The 17,485-nt window shown below is 41.8% G+C and overlaps 3 protein-coding genes across 3 annotated transcripts; all 3 read left to right on the forward strand.

The window, feature by feature from the left end:
• The first annotated feature begins 1,211 nt into the window (after window positions 1-1,211).
• On the forward strand, window positions 1,212-6,713 carry EF1a-F2 (elongation factor 1-alpha F2). Its single transcript, XM_011151055.3, has 5 exons — window positions 1,212-1,357; window positions 3,438-3,611; window positions 3,884-4,492; window positions 4,681-4,956; window positions 5,221-6,713. The coding sequence occupies exons 2-5, from the start codon at window positions 3,468-3,470 to the stop codon at window positions 5,575-5,577; spliced, it is 1,386 nt and encodes a 461-aa protein (XP_011149357.1). The 5' UTR covers window positions 1,212-1,357; window positions 3,438-3,467; the 3' UTR covers window positions 5,578-6,713.
• A 1,193-nt stretch (window positions 6,714-7,906) lies between these two features.
• mRpS14 (mitochondrial ribosomal protein S14) lies at window positions 7,907-8,812 on the forward strand. Its single transcript, XM_011151056.3, has 3 exons — window positions 7,907-8,046; window positions 8,244-8,381; window positions 8,509-8,812. The coding sequence occupies exons 1-3, from the start codon at window positions 7,972-7,974 to the stop codon at window positions 8,692-8,694; spliced, it is 399 nt and encodes a 132-aa protein (XP_011149358.1). The 5' UTR covers window positions 7,907-7,971; the 3' UTR covers window positions 8,695-8,812.
• Window positions 8,813-10,928: 2,116 nt separating this feature from the next.
• On the forward strand, window positions 10,929-16,730 carry LOC105189141 (gustatory receptor for sugar taste 64f). Its single transcript, XM_025308180.1, has 9 exons — window positions 10,929-11,264; window positions 11,602-11,833; window positions 13,583-13,718; window positions 14,743-14,942; window positions 15,204-15,295; window positions 15,426-15,643; window positions 16,059-16,227; window positions 16,394-16,483; window positions 16,649-16,730. Exons 1-9 carry the CDS (start codon window positions 11,061-11,063, stop codon window positions 16,712-16,714), a joined length of 1,407 nt encoding a protein of 468 aa, XP_025163965.1. The 5' UTR covers window positions 10,929-11,060; the 3' UTR covers window positions 16,715-16,730.
• Window positions 16,731-17,485: the final 755 nt, after the last annotated feature.

The following is a 17,485-nucleotide window of genomic DNA, read 5'->3' on the forward strand; positions in this document are numbered from 1 at the left end:
TTATTCGTGGCAATGAGGGTGAATAAATTTTAATAGCTGATCAATCTAAAACAACGGGATACTTTTGTGTTATTACGTCTACTGGGCATTATTTTTATGATTTTTATATTATCTATGGTGATATAATGGAGGGGGGGAGGGGAGAGGGGAGGAAATATCGGACAATTTATATTCCTATTATACAACATTTCAAATATCGACATACATATATATATATGTAACTGTTACATAATTCTTTGGTTACTGGCGTATTATATTTCTGCTATATAGATGTAATATAATTCGAGCAGAAAATTAGAACCAACATGCGTTACATGTCGTTATATTACGTCATGTAACAGTAACATTACTATCTGCTGAATGCACGAGACGGAAGACGAAAGATACGATTAATCGCATCCGGATAATATTTTCATGCTTATCGCCGCGATGCAGAAGTGAAAAGGTGCACAGACATCGTAGCTTTTCACGAAGTACTCGAGACGTCGAGTGTTTCACGGCTGTCTACTCAACCCAGGATCGCAGCATCGAGCCAGATGTTGCTTGAGCGTACGAATGTATGTTCGGCTTGCAACGTGTCGTCTCGCTCGCTCCCGCGCCACATTCGTCTCTCATTCTTCCACACCCTCCCTCGCTCTCTCACGCTCCTAACCACCTCCTCCACCGCCATGCTGGCTAACATATACATACACGCGCATCCTAGGACCGCGTGTATGTACACGCATGAGGCGCGCACGGACGTGGTAAGAAATCTCGAACCCAGACGGCCGGGCGATCGCGGCGCCCGCAAAAGTTCCAGCGATTGGCCGCAACCGGCGAAACAACGAAGGAAAATCGCAGACTCCACCGGCAGGAATCGTCACCGTAAACTCGTGGCAACATGCGAGCCATCGTGCATGTGGGAGAATTCACACCTCGGCAGAAAAGCAAAAAGCAGAGAAGCAGCAAGTCCAGTCAAGAAGTCGCGCTGATAGTCTGCTCTCTTAAGAGAGAGGGAGAGAAGAAAGAAACGGACTATCAACGCAACTTCTGACTGGATGCCGCCTCTCTGCTTCCTATATTTCCGCCAAGGTGTGAATCCTTCCTCGCATGTTGCGATTCGCGTGATTATTTTCTCACGGATGAATGAAATCTCGAAATTACATTTGAATATGGCGGGATCAGAGATGTCGCTAAGGGTGCCGCCGACGAGGCAACGCTGGCTACGAGGCTCTGCCGGGGAGCTGTGTGCGCATGGCATTAGCTCGACACGGCCTTTTCTGTCGTGGAGTCTGAAGGTGAGTGGTCGCTCGTGCTGTGTTGAGCGCGGTTGCTAATCCGACGAATCTTGTACTGAGGATAGGACATCGAACGACAGGTATGGAATAGAACGACGCTCGAGGTATCGGCGTGCTGTGTAGTGCGAGCAGTTTTCCCATCGCGCCGCGATTTTCCCCGCGATTCGCAATCGACGACATCGCCGCCGAGAAAGTGCCGCATGGCCGGTCGCGGTCGATGTGCTTTCCTCTCTCTCTCTCTCTCTTTCTCTTTTTCGCTCTCTCGCTCGTTCATTCGTTCGCTCGTTGCTTCGACCTGTCGACGGTAATCTCGACGACGAGCGTCGCAACGCCGGGAAAATAATTTTGTCGGCGACGCGTCGGGAGAACGAACCGGCCGGTCGGGTCGTCGACGAGATCCAGGACGCGACCGGATGCGCTAATGGCGGCCACCGCCGCTTGTCAGAGCGCTGGAGCGGCGGTCACGAGTTCACTCGGCCGCGTCGTCGGAGGGAATTCTCAGCACGCTGTTTGCTCCGCGGCGGAAAAGTCGCGGTAATCGCAGCGAAAAGAACGAATGATCGCGCGTATGTCCGTCTGGACGCACGAGCAACGGCGATGCCGAGAACCGGAAACGCGAGGTTAAAGTTCTCTCTCTCTCTCTCTCTCTCTCTCTCTCTCTCGATGAGTCGCGGGTCCGCTTCTGGAGGCCGTGTGCAACGATGATGACCTTGTGCATGAAGCTTTCAAAACGTCCGGACTCCGACGACTCGCCGCATCGTCGTCTCCGGTAATATGCCGTTCCATCGAAATCGCCGACCGAATCTGATCGTGTTTGAATTCGCTCTTTGTTCGCGGAATGTACAGTCGAAAGCCAGCGGAGAGGGACGAGCGTCGCCAAGTCAGTTCGTTAACCGTGAAGCGATGATTGGGCCTGGCTGGGCAAGGGGAGCCGCGATCCGCGCGTAAAAACTGGGCGGTATCTGCTGTCCGGGTTCGCGTTTGTGAGCGCTTGAACGATTTCCGACGAGTGGATTTCTTGCGTGAAATTAACGACCGACTCGCCGCTCGCGCGAAACAAAAGGAGAACGCGACTGTTGCGCGATAATGATCAATCTGTTGTGTGTATGTGTGTATGAGAAAGTCGTGCAACGACCGTAAAATTCCGATTCGATTTCTTCCCGTTGGTACTCAGAGAGAGAGAGAGAGAGAGAGAGAGAGAGAGAGAGAGAGAGAGAGAGAGATGCACGGCTGTGATTAAGGCTCGATCGTATTCGTAATTTTCCATGTACGTGACGAGCTGCGAAGGACGTAGCATATTAGCACTCGCCGATAATACGCGCAAAGTTGCTCGGGAATAAGCGTCGCCACGCTCAGGCCGTGATTTCCTGGTCGAGTTGCGAAATTCCACACGTATTTCGCTTTGAACGATGAGAACACCGCAAAAAGGATCGGCAATAACGTGGCATCGTATGCTGCCGAGCGTCGCGAAGATCGTGGCAACAGCGCGCCGCTCCTCCTCGCCATCTACAAAATGGCTGCCGGCTGCCGTTCTGGAATGTTCACATTCGGCCACGTGGATGGCGGACAAAGACACCGCCGACCGATGGAGCATATCTCGATCGGGATCGTGCTGCGTCCGACTCCATGTTGCGCAAGAAGCCGCAATATGGAGTCGACTGGTGTTCGTTGCAAATCAGGACGGAATATTCGATGGTGCTGCGATATAAAAAGCGCGAGTCCTGATACTGAATTTTACCGAGCATCGCGACCGGCTCCATATTGTATTATCAATTTATATTTTGCAACAGATTGTTTGTCATATGATCTATAATACTTTGATATAATACTATAATAATATAATATTTTATGACTTTTACAATTTAGAAATGTACTTTAGTACTTTGCACCCTAATATGATTGATAATTGCGATTTATAATGGTACAGTGATGATAAAATATACCTTACATTCGCGGTTTTCACTGGAGGATTCTCTTTGAGTTTGATGATAGTCGAGAACGTCTGAGTACCATTCTAGTCTTAATATCTTCACTGATAGAACTTACATTTCGCAAAGAGATTATTTTGCTTGCACATTATCAGCATATTGTAAAGCCGTCAAAGTATATAGTTTTAATTTTTAGGCTCTTAATTAGTCGCATTTAATTTTTCTTTTACAGTTTTAACGAGACTATCATCAAAAATACAACATGGGTAAGGAGAAGACTCATATTAATATTGTCGTCATCGGACACGTAGATTCTGGCAAATCTACCACCACAGGACACTTGATCTACAAATGTGGTGGTATCGACAAGCGTACCATCGAGAAGTTCGAGAAGGAAGCCCAGGAGGTAATATTTTGTAACTTTTATGACAATTTAGAAATATGCTTAAGTATTTTGCACCCTAATATGATTGATAATTGCGATTTATAATGGTACAGTGATGATAAAATAAACCTCACATTCGCGGTTTCCACTGGAGGATTCTCTTTGAGTCTGATGAGAGTTAAGAACGTCTGAGTACTGTTCTAGTCTTAATATCTTCATCGATAGAACTTACATCTAACAAAAAAGCAATGCCTAGTGCAACACAAAATTTAATCTAAACGATTGCTTTCCAGATGGGCAAGGGCTCGTTCAAATACGCTTGGGTGTTGGACAAGTTGAAGGCGGAACGCGAGCGCGGTATCACTATCGATATCGCTTTGTGGAAGTTTGAGACTGCGAAATATTATGTTACCATTATTGATGCTCCCGGACATCGGGACTTCATCAAAAACATGATCACTGGTACTTCGCAAGCTGATTGCGCTGTACTAATTGTTGCTGCTGGTACCGGCGAGTTTGAAGCTGGTATATCAAAGAACGGACAGACTCGCGAACACGCTCTCCTCGCCTTCACACTCGGTGTAAAACAACTGATCGTTGGCGTCAATAAGATGGATTCGACAGAGCCTCCTTACTCTGAGTCCAGATTTGAGGAAATTAAGAAAGAAGTGTCATCCTACATCAAAAAGATCGGTTATAATCCGGCTGCAGTGGCATTCGTGCCCATCTCTGGCTGGCACGGAGATAACATGTTGGAGGTGTCCGCGAAAATGCCCTGGTTCAAGGGATGGACGGTAGAGCGAAAGGACAGCAAGGCTGAAGGTAAATGCCTCATCGAAGCGTTGGACGCGATATTGCCGCCTACCAGACCGACCGACAAGGCTCTTCGTCTTCCCCTTCAGGTAACGCGGATTTTTCATTTTGAATCGATTTGTAATTGTAATTGAACGTGAAAACACTTGCTGCTTCATTTAATAATTTAGTTCAGAATACTTGGTCAAATTTATTGAAAGTATTCGATATCCGTTAGATATAAAATGTACAACTAATCTCATTGGAATCGGAATAAGCGTACTTCATTTTATTACAGGACGTGTACAAGATTGGTGGTATCGGAACCGTACCTGTTGGTCGTGTCGAGACTGGTGTGTTGAAACCTGGCATGGTGGTTACCTTCGCACCTGCTGGACTGACCACTGAGGTTAAGTCCGTGGAAATGCACCACGAAGCTCTCCAGGAGGCTGTGCCCGGCGACAACGTTGGTTTCAACGTTAAAAACGTGTCTGTTAAGGAGTTGCGTCGTGGTTACGTTGCCGGTGACTCTAAGAACAACCCACCTAAGGGTGCTGCTGATTTCACCGCTCAGGTGAATAATGCGCTTGATTACACTCCTGTCTTCCATTATTTATACAATAGTTACAATTTACTAATGCACTATGATGATGATAACAATTATATTTCATTCGTGGTTTTCACCAGAGGACTCGGTCTAGTGATGGTTGTATACGTCTGAGTGCTTTAGTATATCCCACAAATTTGTCAATTTGTGCAAATTGTAAAATATGTACAGATAACTATATAAAAAAATTGTTTGTGAAACGTATAATTAATAAAATTCACTTTCGTATAGGTCATCGTGCTGAACCACCCTGGTCAAATCAGCAACGGATACACGCCTGTGTTGGATTGTCACACTGCCCACATCGCGTGTAAGTTCGCCGAGATCAAAGAAAAGTGTGATCGGCGTACCGGCAAGACTACTGAGGAGAACCCGAAGGCAATCAAATCGGGCGATGCGGCGATTGTTACTCTTGTGCCCAGCAAGCCCATGTGCGTGGAGGCCTTCCAAGAGTTCCCACCTCTGGGACGTTTTGCCGTCCGTGATATGCGTCAGACAGTTGCTGTCGGCGTTATCAAGGCCGTGACTTTCAAGGACGCAACTGGAAAAGTCACCAAGGCCGCTGAGAAAGCCCAGAAGAAGAAATAACTATTACAATAGTTGTTTCCGTGCATGTACCGATAGTTTCCGTGCGAATATGTCGCCGGATGAACGCTGGCATACAACAGCCAACGTAGCTCGCTCTCTCTCGTCACGCAATTCGCGCATGCTGGACATCGTAACGTCGACATTGTCATTGTCGCTGACCACGGAACTCGCACAACCACAAGTCGTTAAAAAGAAGGAAATTACAATTCAGTTACGAAGATTGGTTATTCGAGCGCACGGGAAAGTGATATATACGTTGCGTTTCCTCGACGCGAGAGTATTTCGTTTGTCGAAGTGGCTGCTTCGTCATTTCTCTCACCGTAAAGAATTCCGCAGGAAAGGAAAATCTCACCATCTAGACGACGGTGACGATCGATTGGCGAAATACAAACGGACGACGCGCACGCGTGAAAAGAGAAAGCGAACTTCGCGCGAACTATCCAATAACTTCATAACATCGTAAATTTAGCGCGGCTTAATTATATTTTCTAATTATTCGGAAATAAATTCTGTATCTGCTCGATACTCGAAAAAAAAAAAGGAGAAAACATTTCATTGCAATTACTCATTCTAATTTTGTTTCGATGTTCGACTGCAAATTGGTAACGTATTCATGTTTTTGTTACTTGTACCTTTTGAAGGAATTCCTCATTTATCCGCTCTCATTTTACAGTAATTATACGATTCGAAAGTAAACTAATCACGATGAAACTCAGTAATTTTTCATCTTTCTCGATAGCTTTTCATATTAATCGTTCAGACTGCTATATCGATTCACAGAAAACTAGATAGAGGAGACAGTGGTGGTAGGCTTCGGCAAAAGTAGATTTCGTTGGGAGATGGGACCTGTTTAATAATTATCTAATAATCATCGTTTAATTATTTGATTAGATGAGAAGTGAGTCGTCTTGTAAACTTTCTACAAGGTACTTTTATCATAAACTTTTTTTCTGCCACGTGTGATTCGCATGAAATCGCGAGACATGTTCAAGAAGAATGACGATTTTTATGATAACTCTGCATCTTTTATCCCGCGATTCTTCTACAATTACATTGGTTAAAGGTTTTCTGTACATACATATAAGTAACAGAGATGACAAATAAAAGAAGTGAATAAAGAAGCTACGGAAACGAGAGATAACCGATGAATTTATTATCGTTCTAAACTCAACCCGATCTTTCACCTCACAGCATGCCTGAACGTTGTATAACATTTATATGAAAATCACTAGAAAATATTAAGCAACATGTGACTGCCCTAAAACACATGAAATAATACAATTGATTGGCTATGAGTGAAAATTGTTAAAGATAAAATTTATTATGGTTTATTCGGTTTGTCAGTAGAGACTGTTGGTAGCGACAAGTCGAGGTTTGACACAGGTATATCAAAACGGCATATTGAATGTAAAAAAAATGTAAATAAACACGCCATCCTTAAGCTCCAACTCATCTATACTTCCATGAACATTTTCCGAACGCGTCTTTACTCCCACATTACACGTGATAAGCAGCTCGTTGTCGATCCTAGATCTATCAAGTAAAAATGTTCGCTGGATCCAATATTGTACGTGCTTGCATTCTTATTATGTATTTAGGGACTCGTGCTTCTGTATTTTTCGCTCAAATCGCTTTAGTGTAGCTACAGACGAGACACTAATAAAGGTCTTGCGGGATTTCGAGTACCGGAGAAATTTCTCCGAGTGCTAACGCCCTCTTGGGAATATCATGGCTGAAATATGAAGCTGTAGCTCGAAATAAGCGTAAATGGTAACAGATATAGAATAATGGAAAAAAAATATCAAAAGTATCGGAAAGTATCAAAAAGGTAACTAGTACTAGGTTTTATTCAAATTAGGTTAGGAGGGAGCAAGGTAGACATTCAGGCTCTCGTATTCTCTATACGTTGACGTCGCATGATTCTCTTGTTGCTTCAAGCATTGACGAGGTAATACTAAAGACTGTCAACCCTGGGTAAATTTTCGAATTGGCAAAGGGGCCCCGAGGGCCTAGAGGTAATTCAAGAGTGATGATAATATCAATTGTTTCAGCTACACCGAAGATAACACGACATTTGTATCTTTGTCTTGTTTCTATCGCCTGTAGAATTTACTTTTCAACTCTCTGAAACAGAGAGAAAAGGGGAGAGGTAGTTCCTGAAGATTTATACAGGACTGACAGTTTTTAATATTATCTCGTCGGTGACGTTACTTCGTCAGTAATAATACCTCTTCGGTAGTATAGTTATTATTAATTTTTGAAGTTGGACTGTTAAATGTAATTGATGTGTTTTATACCCATTTTTTCAGAGGGCGCTTCGATGAAGGTGATCCAAGAAACATTTATGACATGACAGCTCTCAAATTCTGATATAAAACATCTGATTCGGTAAACATGGCGGCGTTGAGAAAATGTGTCTCAGGCGTTTGCAATATTCTATCAAACAGCGTAAATTTGTTGGGATGCAATGTAAGCAGCTCGTCATCACTCTTTTGTTACATATTTTTCCTTATGTCGAAATAATTGTAAACACGGCTTTATGCGATAATTAGAATTATTTAGTTTCATCCTAACCTTGTATCTCTCACACATAATTTAATGTATTCTTCTTGAAGCATAAGCGTATTTAATTACAATAGTAATTGCTCCATATCTGCTTTATACAGTTTCAACAGACACGAAATCACATCAACGCTAGAATGAAGCGAGATATGAAGCGTAGAAGTTGGGCCAAGCAGTATGCAGAGGAACGTCTGCGATTGGTTGTCATGAAGCGAAATGATATTTTACCGGCTGAAATAAGAGTAAGTATTGATCCTGGCTTTATCAATACGTTCGTAATTATAATTGTTTCTTAGTTCAAATTTCATATTCCATAACATTGCAAGCCTTCTATATAATATATTTTCTATATAATAATTATTCTTCTAGGAACTTGTAGGTAAACAAATAACAGAAACAATTCCCAAGCAGACCGCTCTGAGACAACTGACACCGAGATGTGTAGTGACTTCTCGAGGTTATGGTACTGTACAAAGATGGAGAATATCAAGGTTCATCTTCCGCGAATTAGTTGATTACAATAAAATGGCTGGAATGCAACGTGCCATATGGTAAAGCGGTATATATTAGTATACATAAAATTGTACACTATTTCAATATATACATATGTTAATGAGATACTTATGAGTGGATATAGATACATTCACAAAGAATAAATTTAATTCTTATTGTATTCTCATTCCTGTCTTGTTCTAATCTGTCAGAAGAAGGTCTAACTTGGCATTTGTACATAATACATTTTTCCAATGTCATTCTCATCGAAAAATTGCTATATCTTTAAAAAGTAAGATTTATATATTTTAAGAAATACTTCTAAAATTCCCGGAAACATGCAATAATTTATATAAGTACTAGTAATTGATTAAAAATGAATGTCGGAATCAGCCAGTCGTTCGAGAGAAACTTCTGTTCCAAGAATAATGCGACATATATCGAAAAGCTCCGATTGCACCGGCTGTGTGTTTCATAAAGAGATCGATTCGAGAACGTGCATCAAACAGGTACAAACAGGTGCGTTTCTCATAACTGTTCGCGGACAAATCGCGTGCTTGAATATTTTATCAATCCTAACACCTAATACATCCCTTTTGTCATCGCACCGCCGCTTATCTCCAATTGGAGAGTACAAACGAAGCTTATTGATCGGAAAATCGTAAAATACTCTCCGAGAAAAATCTGGAGTAGCGATTGAAGCATCGCGGAATACAATACAACGACACGAAAGTGGCTCTTACGAATATAAATTGGAACGCGATGTCCGAATTTGTACAGAAGCTTCTATCCTCTCTATTGATGCTTTGTGATATAGACACTTGGTAAGTTTTTCGAAGCGAATAAATTTCCTCCGCCTTACCGTCGATCAATTATTAATATATTTATCCGTCTTATACCGAGAAATTGTATCGCTTGTAATTTGTTTTCCAAACAAATTACAAGCGATACTCGCGGAAAGTTCTAAGTGAAGAAGCTAGCGGAGAAGACAAAGTTTACAGTTCGAAAGGACGAGCTTGAGAGGGAAATCTTCAAGCGAAGAGGAAAGTTGGAAAATTATCAGGAAGCCAACTCCTGTTTCTGCGTATTCGTAGTTCCTTAATTAACCCCGGAACTTACAATCTCTCGTTGTGGTGAAGTCGACCCTGCTGCGGCAAATTGACCCCCGCGACCTCCGCGACCGGCGTTCGTAAAAGACGCTCGAGACAGATGGATGCTCGTAATTTACGCGTTGAAAAAAAAATAGGTAAATGACTCAATCAATACAACCGAGTGTTGTACATGTGTATTTTATTCTCGATCAGCCACGCGCTCGCGAATAAGTGGTGTAGCCGACTATCTGATCGGACATGCGTCGCATAGCTTCGTGTAATCGCTCTCGATTCAAGTCGACTCTTCGCTCGCTAGTACACGTTGACGCACCACGTGCAACGGGTTGACGACGATCATCACCGAAAGCATCTGTGCGTTTTTTCGGCTATCGACGCTTTATTCATCTGCGAATGAGCGCGGCTACGAGAAGCGCGAGGAGGACGTTATGCGCGTACGTTGCGATTTCCATCATATTCGAGAAAAACGGGACAAAAACGCGGGTTGATTCTTGGAAATTCTAAATGTATCGTACGACGATCGAAGAATTAAGAAGAAAAGTAATGAAGAGTAATGAGTATTAAGGATAGCTTAGGAAGGTTTTTACACGCGCGGTGAAGTCTTTGATCATCGTCATTATTAATCGAAATTGTTCCGAGTAGTTGAAAGTAAAAAACTACGATATACGCGTTGCGAAGTTTTCTTTTTAGATTTTTCTCGACATTGTAGAAAAAGGTCGCGGACACAAATTTTTCATGTTGAAACATAACGAGCTATTTATTAATTTAATAAAAATTATTAACGTTAATTAAAAAAAAAAAACATAGAGCCGAGATCGTATTCCGAGATAACAGTCAATTACTTTATTAAGCTAGCACACTGGGCAAATGACCAACCCTTTTCCCGCAGCTCAGCTCACATTCGATATAATTAATTGCGGCGATAATTAATTGCTCGAACACATATCGCGCTTCGTCCACAAGTCGGAAACATTTGATGCCGCGCGTCGAAACCGCGCTATCTCTCTCTCTCTCTCTCTCTCTCTCTCTCTCTCTCTCTCTCTCTCTCTCTCTCTCTCTCTCTCTCTCTCTCTCTCTCTCTCTCTCTCTCTCTCTCTCTCTCTCTCTCTCTCTCTCTCTCTCTCTCTCTCTCTCTCTCTCTCTCACTCTCTTAAAACTACTCGATAAGAAGGCAAATCATATATTTTCCTCGATCGAAGCGAAAGTTTCGCACTCAAGATTTTTTATATCCAGCGCGCGTTATTCTTTGCCGAAAGGAACGCTTTGTGTTTCTCACGACATTCCCGTCGTGAAACCGCCACTTCCCCAAACGCGAATGGTATGATGTTGAAAACGAAGAAGATACTCAGCTCTGGTTCTAAGAGAAGTACGACTTGCCAGAAAATCTGGCCGCTCTTGGTGCGCAGGAAGAAGAAGCTCATGGAGCCCCGACTTACTGAATTGCATCCTGTGGACTCGCAGGGGGAACGACCAGTTCTTCGCAACGGCTTCCTCAGCGAGCACTCTTTGTCCACGAGCAACAATGTGAGAGCCCGTCGTGTTTATCTCTCGTGCATCGTAAAACGTGTTCATGTTTCTAATGAAAGGAGAGAAGAGGTGAAGGGAGGGAAGAAAGCATTTGTAAAGTGTATATAGGAAGAGGAATGGATTTTTTCAGCAACGTTCGAGTGTCTGAAACGTGTGAAAAATATTCAAAAGGAATCCGGAAAATCGCGGTCGAACATTTATCTCTTCGAGTCCTTGTAACGAAAGATACTCTGCATTCAATCGACTGTGTTAAGTTTGATTTAAAAATCCAAACTTTGAGAAATCTAAATGGAATTTCGTCGATTGCGACTTTAATCGACGCTTCCCGTTGCAGGATCCAGAGAGCTTCCATTGCGCGATAGCGCCTGTTTTAGTGCTGGCCCAATTGTTCGGGATCCTACCGGTGTCGGGATTGCTCCAGCTGACTCCTTCCAAGCTGAGATTCGCGAAATTCTCACCTCGCACCGCTTACACCACCTTCATAACGACGATGGTGCTCGTAATGGCGATACTGTCGAATATTCACATGATAAGAACGCTAAACTCCACAACGTTCGAAGTGCAAGGTAAACAGATAAGTCTTTCATGTTCCGCCAAGCTTATCCCAACTTGACTGACACGTGAAGCTCGTTATGGGACTGCAGCGACGACAGCGACGCATGAGAATTCGTTCGCGCGAAGTTTCACTCGCTGTGCGAATTATTCGTTTCTGTAAACATCCATTAAAGTCGATCGGAATTCGGTGAGTTTCTCCGCCGCCTCTCTTTGGAGAAATAATCGCGAAAAGACAGGAAGATCAGACGGATCGGAGCAATTTTTATGTTCTTTTACATATAGGGTGCTAAATATCAAACGTAACAGGTAAAAAATCTCGAAAACTATGAAAGATATTGAAAAAAGCTAAAACACGTATTCCATGATTTCGAAAGGGAAAGAGAATGGCATTATCAGTTTTTTATTTGGAAGGCATTTTCAAGGTTAGTTAAAAGTCAACTTAATTTTTTAAAATAGAAAGCCCAATTTTTTATTATATCTTCTTTTTCTATCAATTAATTTGAACGTTGTTCAAATTAATTGATAGCCTGAAACATTTTTTTATTTGCCTAATATTTTTTGAAATATTTCAGGGAAACTTCAGGGTAATTTTTTCAACATTTAACTTACGACATCTCGCTTAATTTAATAATTTTGAAATTTCCAAAGGTCGATAAGTTAACAAAAGTTAGAGCACTATTATAGTAATATATTCTTGATAGTAAATAAAGTAAAAAAGTCTAATACTATTTTTTCTTTCGACGAATAGTTAGCGAAATATCGTAAGTTAAATGTTGAAAAAGTTACCAAGTTTTCCTGAAATATTCCAAAAAATAGTAGGCAAATAAAAAAATGTTTCAGACAAAAGTTGTTCAAATTAATTGATAGAAAAAGAAGATATAATAAAAAATTGGGCTTTCTATTTTAAAAAATTAAGTTGACTTTTAACTGACCTTGAAAATGCCCTCTAAATAAAAAACCGATAATGCCATTCTCTTTCTCCTACGAAATCATGGAACACATGTTTTAGCTTTTTTCAATATCTTTCATAGTTTTCGAGATTTTTTACCTGTTACGTTTGAAATTTAGCACCCTGTATATATCGAATCTGTTATGTATATGTCGGATCTGTTATATTCTTATATTATTTATTATATTGTTACATCATTTATCACATTATCACATTTCTTTTCATCGATATTTGCAGAAACAATCTTGTATAATCTCTTTTAAGCTTGGCATGTTCTTTATTACCTTTTCATTTTTTATAGTATAGTAATTTTTTATAGTATAATATATTATAGTAATAATATTTTGCGTATAAAATTTAATTTGTTTACAAATGACATTATAGTGAAAAATTATCGCTGTCCCACTGTGACTTTGATTTTTCGTGAAGATCAGCGCATCGCATGTGTTTCGTGTGCGACAGCGAACGTGTCCAAGTGAGACTTACGATACAAAATATAAATAACAAAGGGACAAGTTTTCTTATTTTTATACGAATATATTGATACGATTTATATTGATTTATTTGTGATGTTATAGGCTGACTTGACATATTATATTAATTTATATTGATGAAAAAAAGAGAGAGAGAGAGAGAGAGAGAGGAGAGAGAGAGAGAGAGAGATATTTATTTACTTATTTTTTTATTTGTCATATTTTTTTACGGTGTTTTAGACCATACATCGTTCTTTCGAACGACGTGCTCTTCCCTCCTCGTGTTTTCGGAGTTATTCCCTCGCGCCTACGATTTGACTCGCGCGATCTGATTTCAGGGGGAATCGCCGCTGCGACGGCGGGCGCGGTATTTTACAGCAACAGCATGATAGGCTTGATCATATTTTTCTGGCTGTCGCCGCGTTGGGTGATTCTTCAACGCGACTGGAGGGTCATGGAACAATTCATAGACAGGTCGGTGTCGGCGCGCGTTTGTCGCGCTGGATACGAAAATCGCAGCGCGGCTCATGCTGTCGTACGATCGCGTTTACACTGCTTATGTGCATACATTTAGCCGTATATATATAATGAACGAGCGCACGTGGAGATACCTCTTTAAAAGATATCGAGTAGATTACGATCGCGTCACTTCTACGCGCGTTCTACGCGATGACAGCTGACATTACGAAAGCACTCGCAATAGAAAAAATGTCACGCCGTCTAATCTCGCCTTATCGATCGCGGGAACGCTATCGCGGGGGATCGCTTTAACACGAGGATTGCAAATATTCATCATATTATTATTATCGTAATAAAGCGCAGCGAGAACATGCCGTAGGTCAACTCGTGAATAATTAATGTCAGGCAGCAAGTTTGTTCCTCTGCAAACACTCGCGGGGAAGGTTACGAGTCGCTTGCTAATTTTGGACACGGAATATTAGCGACAAAGACAGATACACGCGTTCGATTAGGTCCCTCGAGACATCTTGTGGGAAATAAATTTATAAAGAAGAAGAAAAATCGCGGAAGTTACTTGCGATTTATCCGTTCGCGCTGTTTTATATATTTTCTTCTATTTTATACATCACATTCGAATATATATTATGTATTTTATATATCACTAAGAGGTTAAATATATTACATGATATATTATTCTATAGTTTATTTATACGTAAAATTCAAACGATCGTCGATATCCATTACGTCATAATTACGCGATCGCTATCTCGGTGCGATTGAAAGACGGGACCGAATGTAATTTCCTTCGCCATTAGAGGTGAGAAAAATACACCATTGTGCAGCCAATAGCAACGAGATATCGTGGCTTTAAATATTTGTTTGGAGAAGAGCCTTAATATTGAATAAATAGGACTTTCTACTTCCCGAAAAGCGACCGTCGGAGTAAATCGCCTAATAAGAATTTGCGGGAGTGTCGCGCAATCACTCAGACTCGATGAACTTCGCATCGCATCTCGCAGTCTCTTTTCCTTCTTTGCAGCAATAAAGCGACACGGCCGAAACTTCGCTGGAAGCTCTACGCGATGAGCGTGACCATCCTGCTCCTGGCCGTCATCGAGCACGTCCTGAGCATAGCGGTGAACTCTGAGAAGTACGATTGGAGCGGTACAGCGAATTCGACGTTTCAGAATTTTCTCAACGTCTACTGCAACTCGTCCCACGCGTTTATTCTAGAAACACGTGAGTCGTGCGCACACTGATTTCTCGACGGTCGTCGTCGGTTGAGAAAAGCGAAGATCCGACGATAAGAATGTAGAAAACGTTTCTTCGAATCTAGAAATTTTTCTCGATTCTTGCGCGGAACGTATGAGCGATAAATTAATTAATTAATTAATTATCGTCGAAACGAGGGCGTTTTTGGAAGGGCGTCGTTTTGAATGGGCTCGAGATTATCTCAGGTATACTTTGGAAACTCTTTCGAGGTGCTTTTCTCATTTTCAGTGAGATACAACTTGGCGCTTGGTATCTTCATCTTTATCGTCAGCAAACTGTCGACTTTCACGTGGAACTTCATCGATCTCTTTATTATGATGGTAATGAAAAGAAGCAATGACGCCTCGCGAATTATTGCTCCGCATCATTCTATTTTTTGGCCATCATCGCCGCTGAAAGCTGTCGATCTCTGGTTAATTGATCCCGATGCTCATTCGGTCGGAGTTTCAGGTATCCACCGGCCTGGCCGAGAGGTATAAAACGTTGAACAAGCAAGTCACGACTTCCGTGTCGAAGCATCGAGCGATAGACTGGAGTAGAGTTCGCGAGGATTACGCCGCTCTCACTTGCATGGTGAAAAAAGTGGACGCCGACATCGCACCCATAATCCTCCTGTCCTTCGCCAACAACCTTTACTTCATCTGCTTGCAGCTGCTCAACGGCTTGTCGTAAGTATCTCCAATGGTCATCGGAGGAAAAAAGTATGTTGATTATTGTTCATTGATAGCGAGACGTCAATTAACGCGAACGCGAACCCGCAATTATCAACGAGCAACTACGCTGCTGCTCTGCGAATGTGATTTAATATTGAAGAGAATAGAAGAAATAAAAGAAAATTTACCAAGAGGAACAGAGTTTTTGTTGAACAAGCCGTCGATTTCGTCTTTATATTTTTATCAAATTTCTATATCGTTACAGTTTTCAATTCTTGATCAAATTTCATTCGCACAGCGTTATCGTTATTATTTTTACATCGGATCATCGTCTGTGATGACAATTGTGTACATGTGTGATTTTCGGATACTTTTTATTCAAAGACGAATATATAAAAACGTCGGTCTTAATCTCGCTCATTGTTTGCAGTCAGCCGGACGACAGTAGCCTCCTCAGCAATATCTACTTCTTCGGGTCCTTCGCATTCTTGATCGGCAGGACAATTCTTGTCACTCTATTCGCCTCCAGGGTCAACGATCAAAGCAGAGTGGTGTTGCCGGCACTGTATACCTGCTCAGCGTCCGCCTACAATATAGAGGTAACGATTTAAAATTTGATGCGGAAGAGAAGATTCGTACGAAGGTCATATTCTAAAAGTCACTCTTCTTCTTCTTCCTCTTCATTTTTTTTCTTGCCGTCGTAAAGAATTACTCACGCTGCTGCGTTACGCTTTACGAGGAAATCCGCGCGATAATTGTTTGCAGACTGAGAGGCTGATGATGCAAATCACCACCGACGACGTCGCGCTCACGGGAATGCGCTTCTTCTCCGTCACGCGGAATTTCATGTTAGCGGTAAGGACGATCGCCGATTGTGCAAGTGCTTCCCGAGGCTACCGGCGTATGACGTATACAAGCGCACGATCGTGACAAGCCTCGCCGTCTCGTAGTTTGTGTCGCGCAACACATATTTGCGCGAAAGCAGCTGAACACTTAAACTAACAATAAGTTTACTCGCAGGTGGCGGGTGCGATTGTAACGTACGAAGTCGTATTGCTGCAGTTCAACGTCTCGATGAAGAAGTGAACACACATCGAAAACAACATCGAGAAACGCAACATCGTCGAAACGAAATATCTGTGTGTAAGCTGGAACATAAAAGACGAAGTGTTTGTACATTTGTTAATTTATTAAGGAAACGGAAATAAAACAGAGCGAAACAATTCACAGATATAAGTGAGAAAAGAAAGACGTATAGAAATATACACGTGTATTGATAAAAATTTGAGACGTCAATGAGTGTATAATGTACGAGTGAAATAAAAATATTCGTTGAATATTCATTAAAATTTGGCGGTCACGCGCGACATGTTTCGCACGTGTAACGCACCTCTCGTCGGCTACCAGCTACACTTTGCAAATCAGATAGACATCATTAATTTGCAAAGATCACTTTGGTTGAATCGATTATGTCTTTTATTGAGAAATAACACGCTTCCGACCACTTCAGCAGACCTTAATGAACATAAAACGGGTTAGTCCATGTATTTTTATTCAGGTACATATTCGCGTATAAATCTCTCGCATCTCTCGAGTTTTATAACAGCATCTCGCCGCCCGTGATTATTTCTGCGTAAATATGCTTTTTATTCGTACTTCGTACAGAGGGATTCTTTTTTATTTGAACAAATAACATTGTCGAGTACGCAGTTTTACACTGAAATGCTGAACCTCGCAAAATCATCGGAACGTAATGTAAATCATGAGAAAATGAATTTAATTACGTCTAATTTAAGTTGTGCCGCTTTCTCACCACTTTATGAGACGCATTGGGACAACTTACAAAAGTACGATTCA

The sequence above is a fragment of the Harpegnathos saltator genome, unplaced genomic scaffold (assembly GCF_003227715.2).
Source record: "Harpegnathos saltator strain DR-91 unplaced genomic scaffold, Hsal_v8.6 scaffold140, whole genome shotgun sequence".
Taxonomy (NCBI): domain Eukaryota; kingdom Metazoa; phylum Arthropoda; class Insecta; order Hymenoptera; family Formicidae; genus Harpegnathos; species Harpegnathos saltator.

Coding starts and splice junctions, on each gene's coding strand:
- EF1a-F2 (XM_011151055.3), top strand. CDS start 3,468: ATGGGTAAGGAGAAGACTCATATTAATATTGTCGTCATCGGACACGTA. Junction 4,493..4,680: donor CTCTTCGTCTTCCCCTTCAG/GTAACGCGGATT, acceptor ATTTTATTACAG/GACGTGTACAAGATTGGTGG. Junction 4,957..5,220: donor CTGCTGATTTCACCGCTCAG/GTGAATAATGCG, acceptor ACTTTCGTATAG/GTCATCGTGCTGAACCACCC.
- mRpS14 (XM_011151056.3), top strand. CDS start 7,972: ATGGCGGCGTTGAGAAAATGTGTCTCAGGCGTTTGCAATATTCTATCA. Junction 8,047..8,243: donor TAAATTTGTTGGGATGCAAT/GTAAGCAGCTCG, acceptor TGCTTTATACAG/TTTCAACAGACACGAAATCA. Junction 8,382..8,508: donor TTTTACCGGCTGAAATAAGA/GTAAGTATTGAT, acceptor TTATTCTTCTAG/GAACTTGTAGGTAAACAAAT.
- LOC105189141 (XM_025308180.1), top strand. CDS start 11,061: ATGATGTTGAAAACGAAGAAGATACTCAGCTCTGGTTCTAAGAGAAGT. Junction 11,834..13,582: donor CACAACGTTCGAAGTGCAAG/GTAAACAGATAA, acceptor ATCTGATTTCAG/GGGGAATCGCCGCTGCGACG. Junction 15,644..16,058: donor CAGCTGCTCAACGGCTTGTC/GTAAGTATCTCC, acceptor CATTGTTTGCAG/TCAGCCGGACGACAGTAGCC.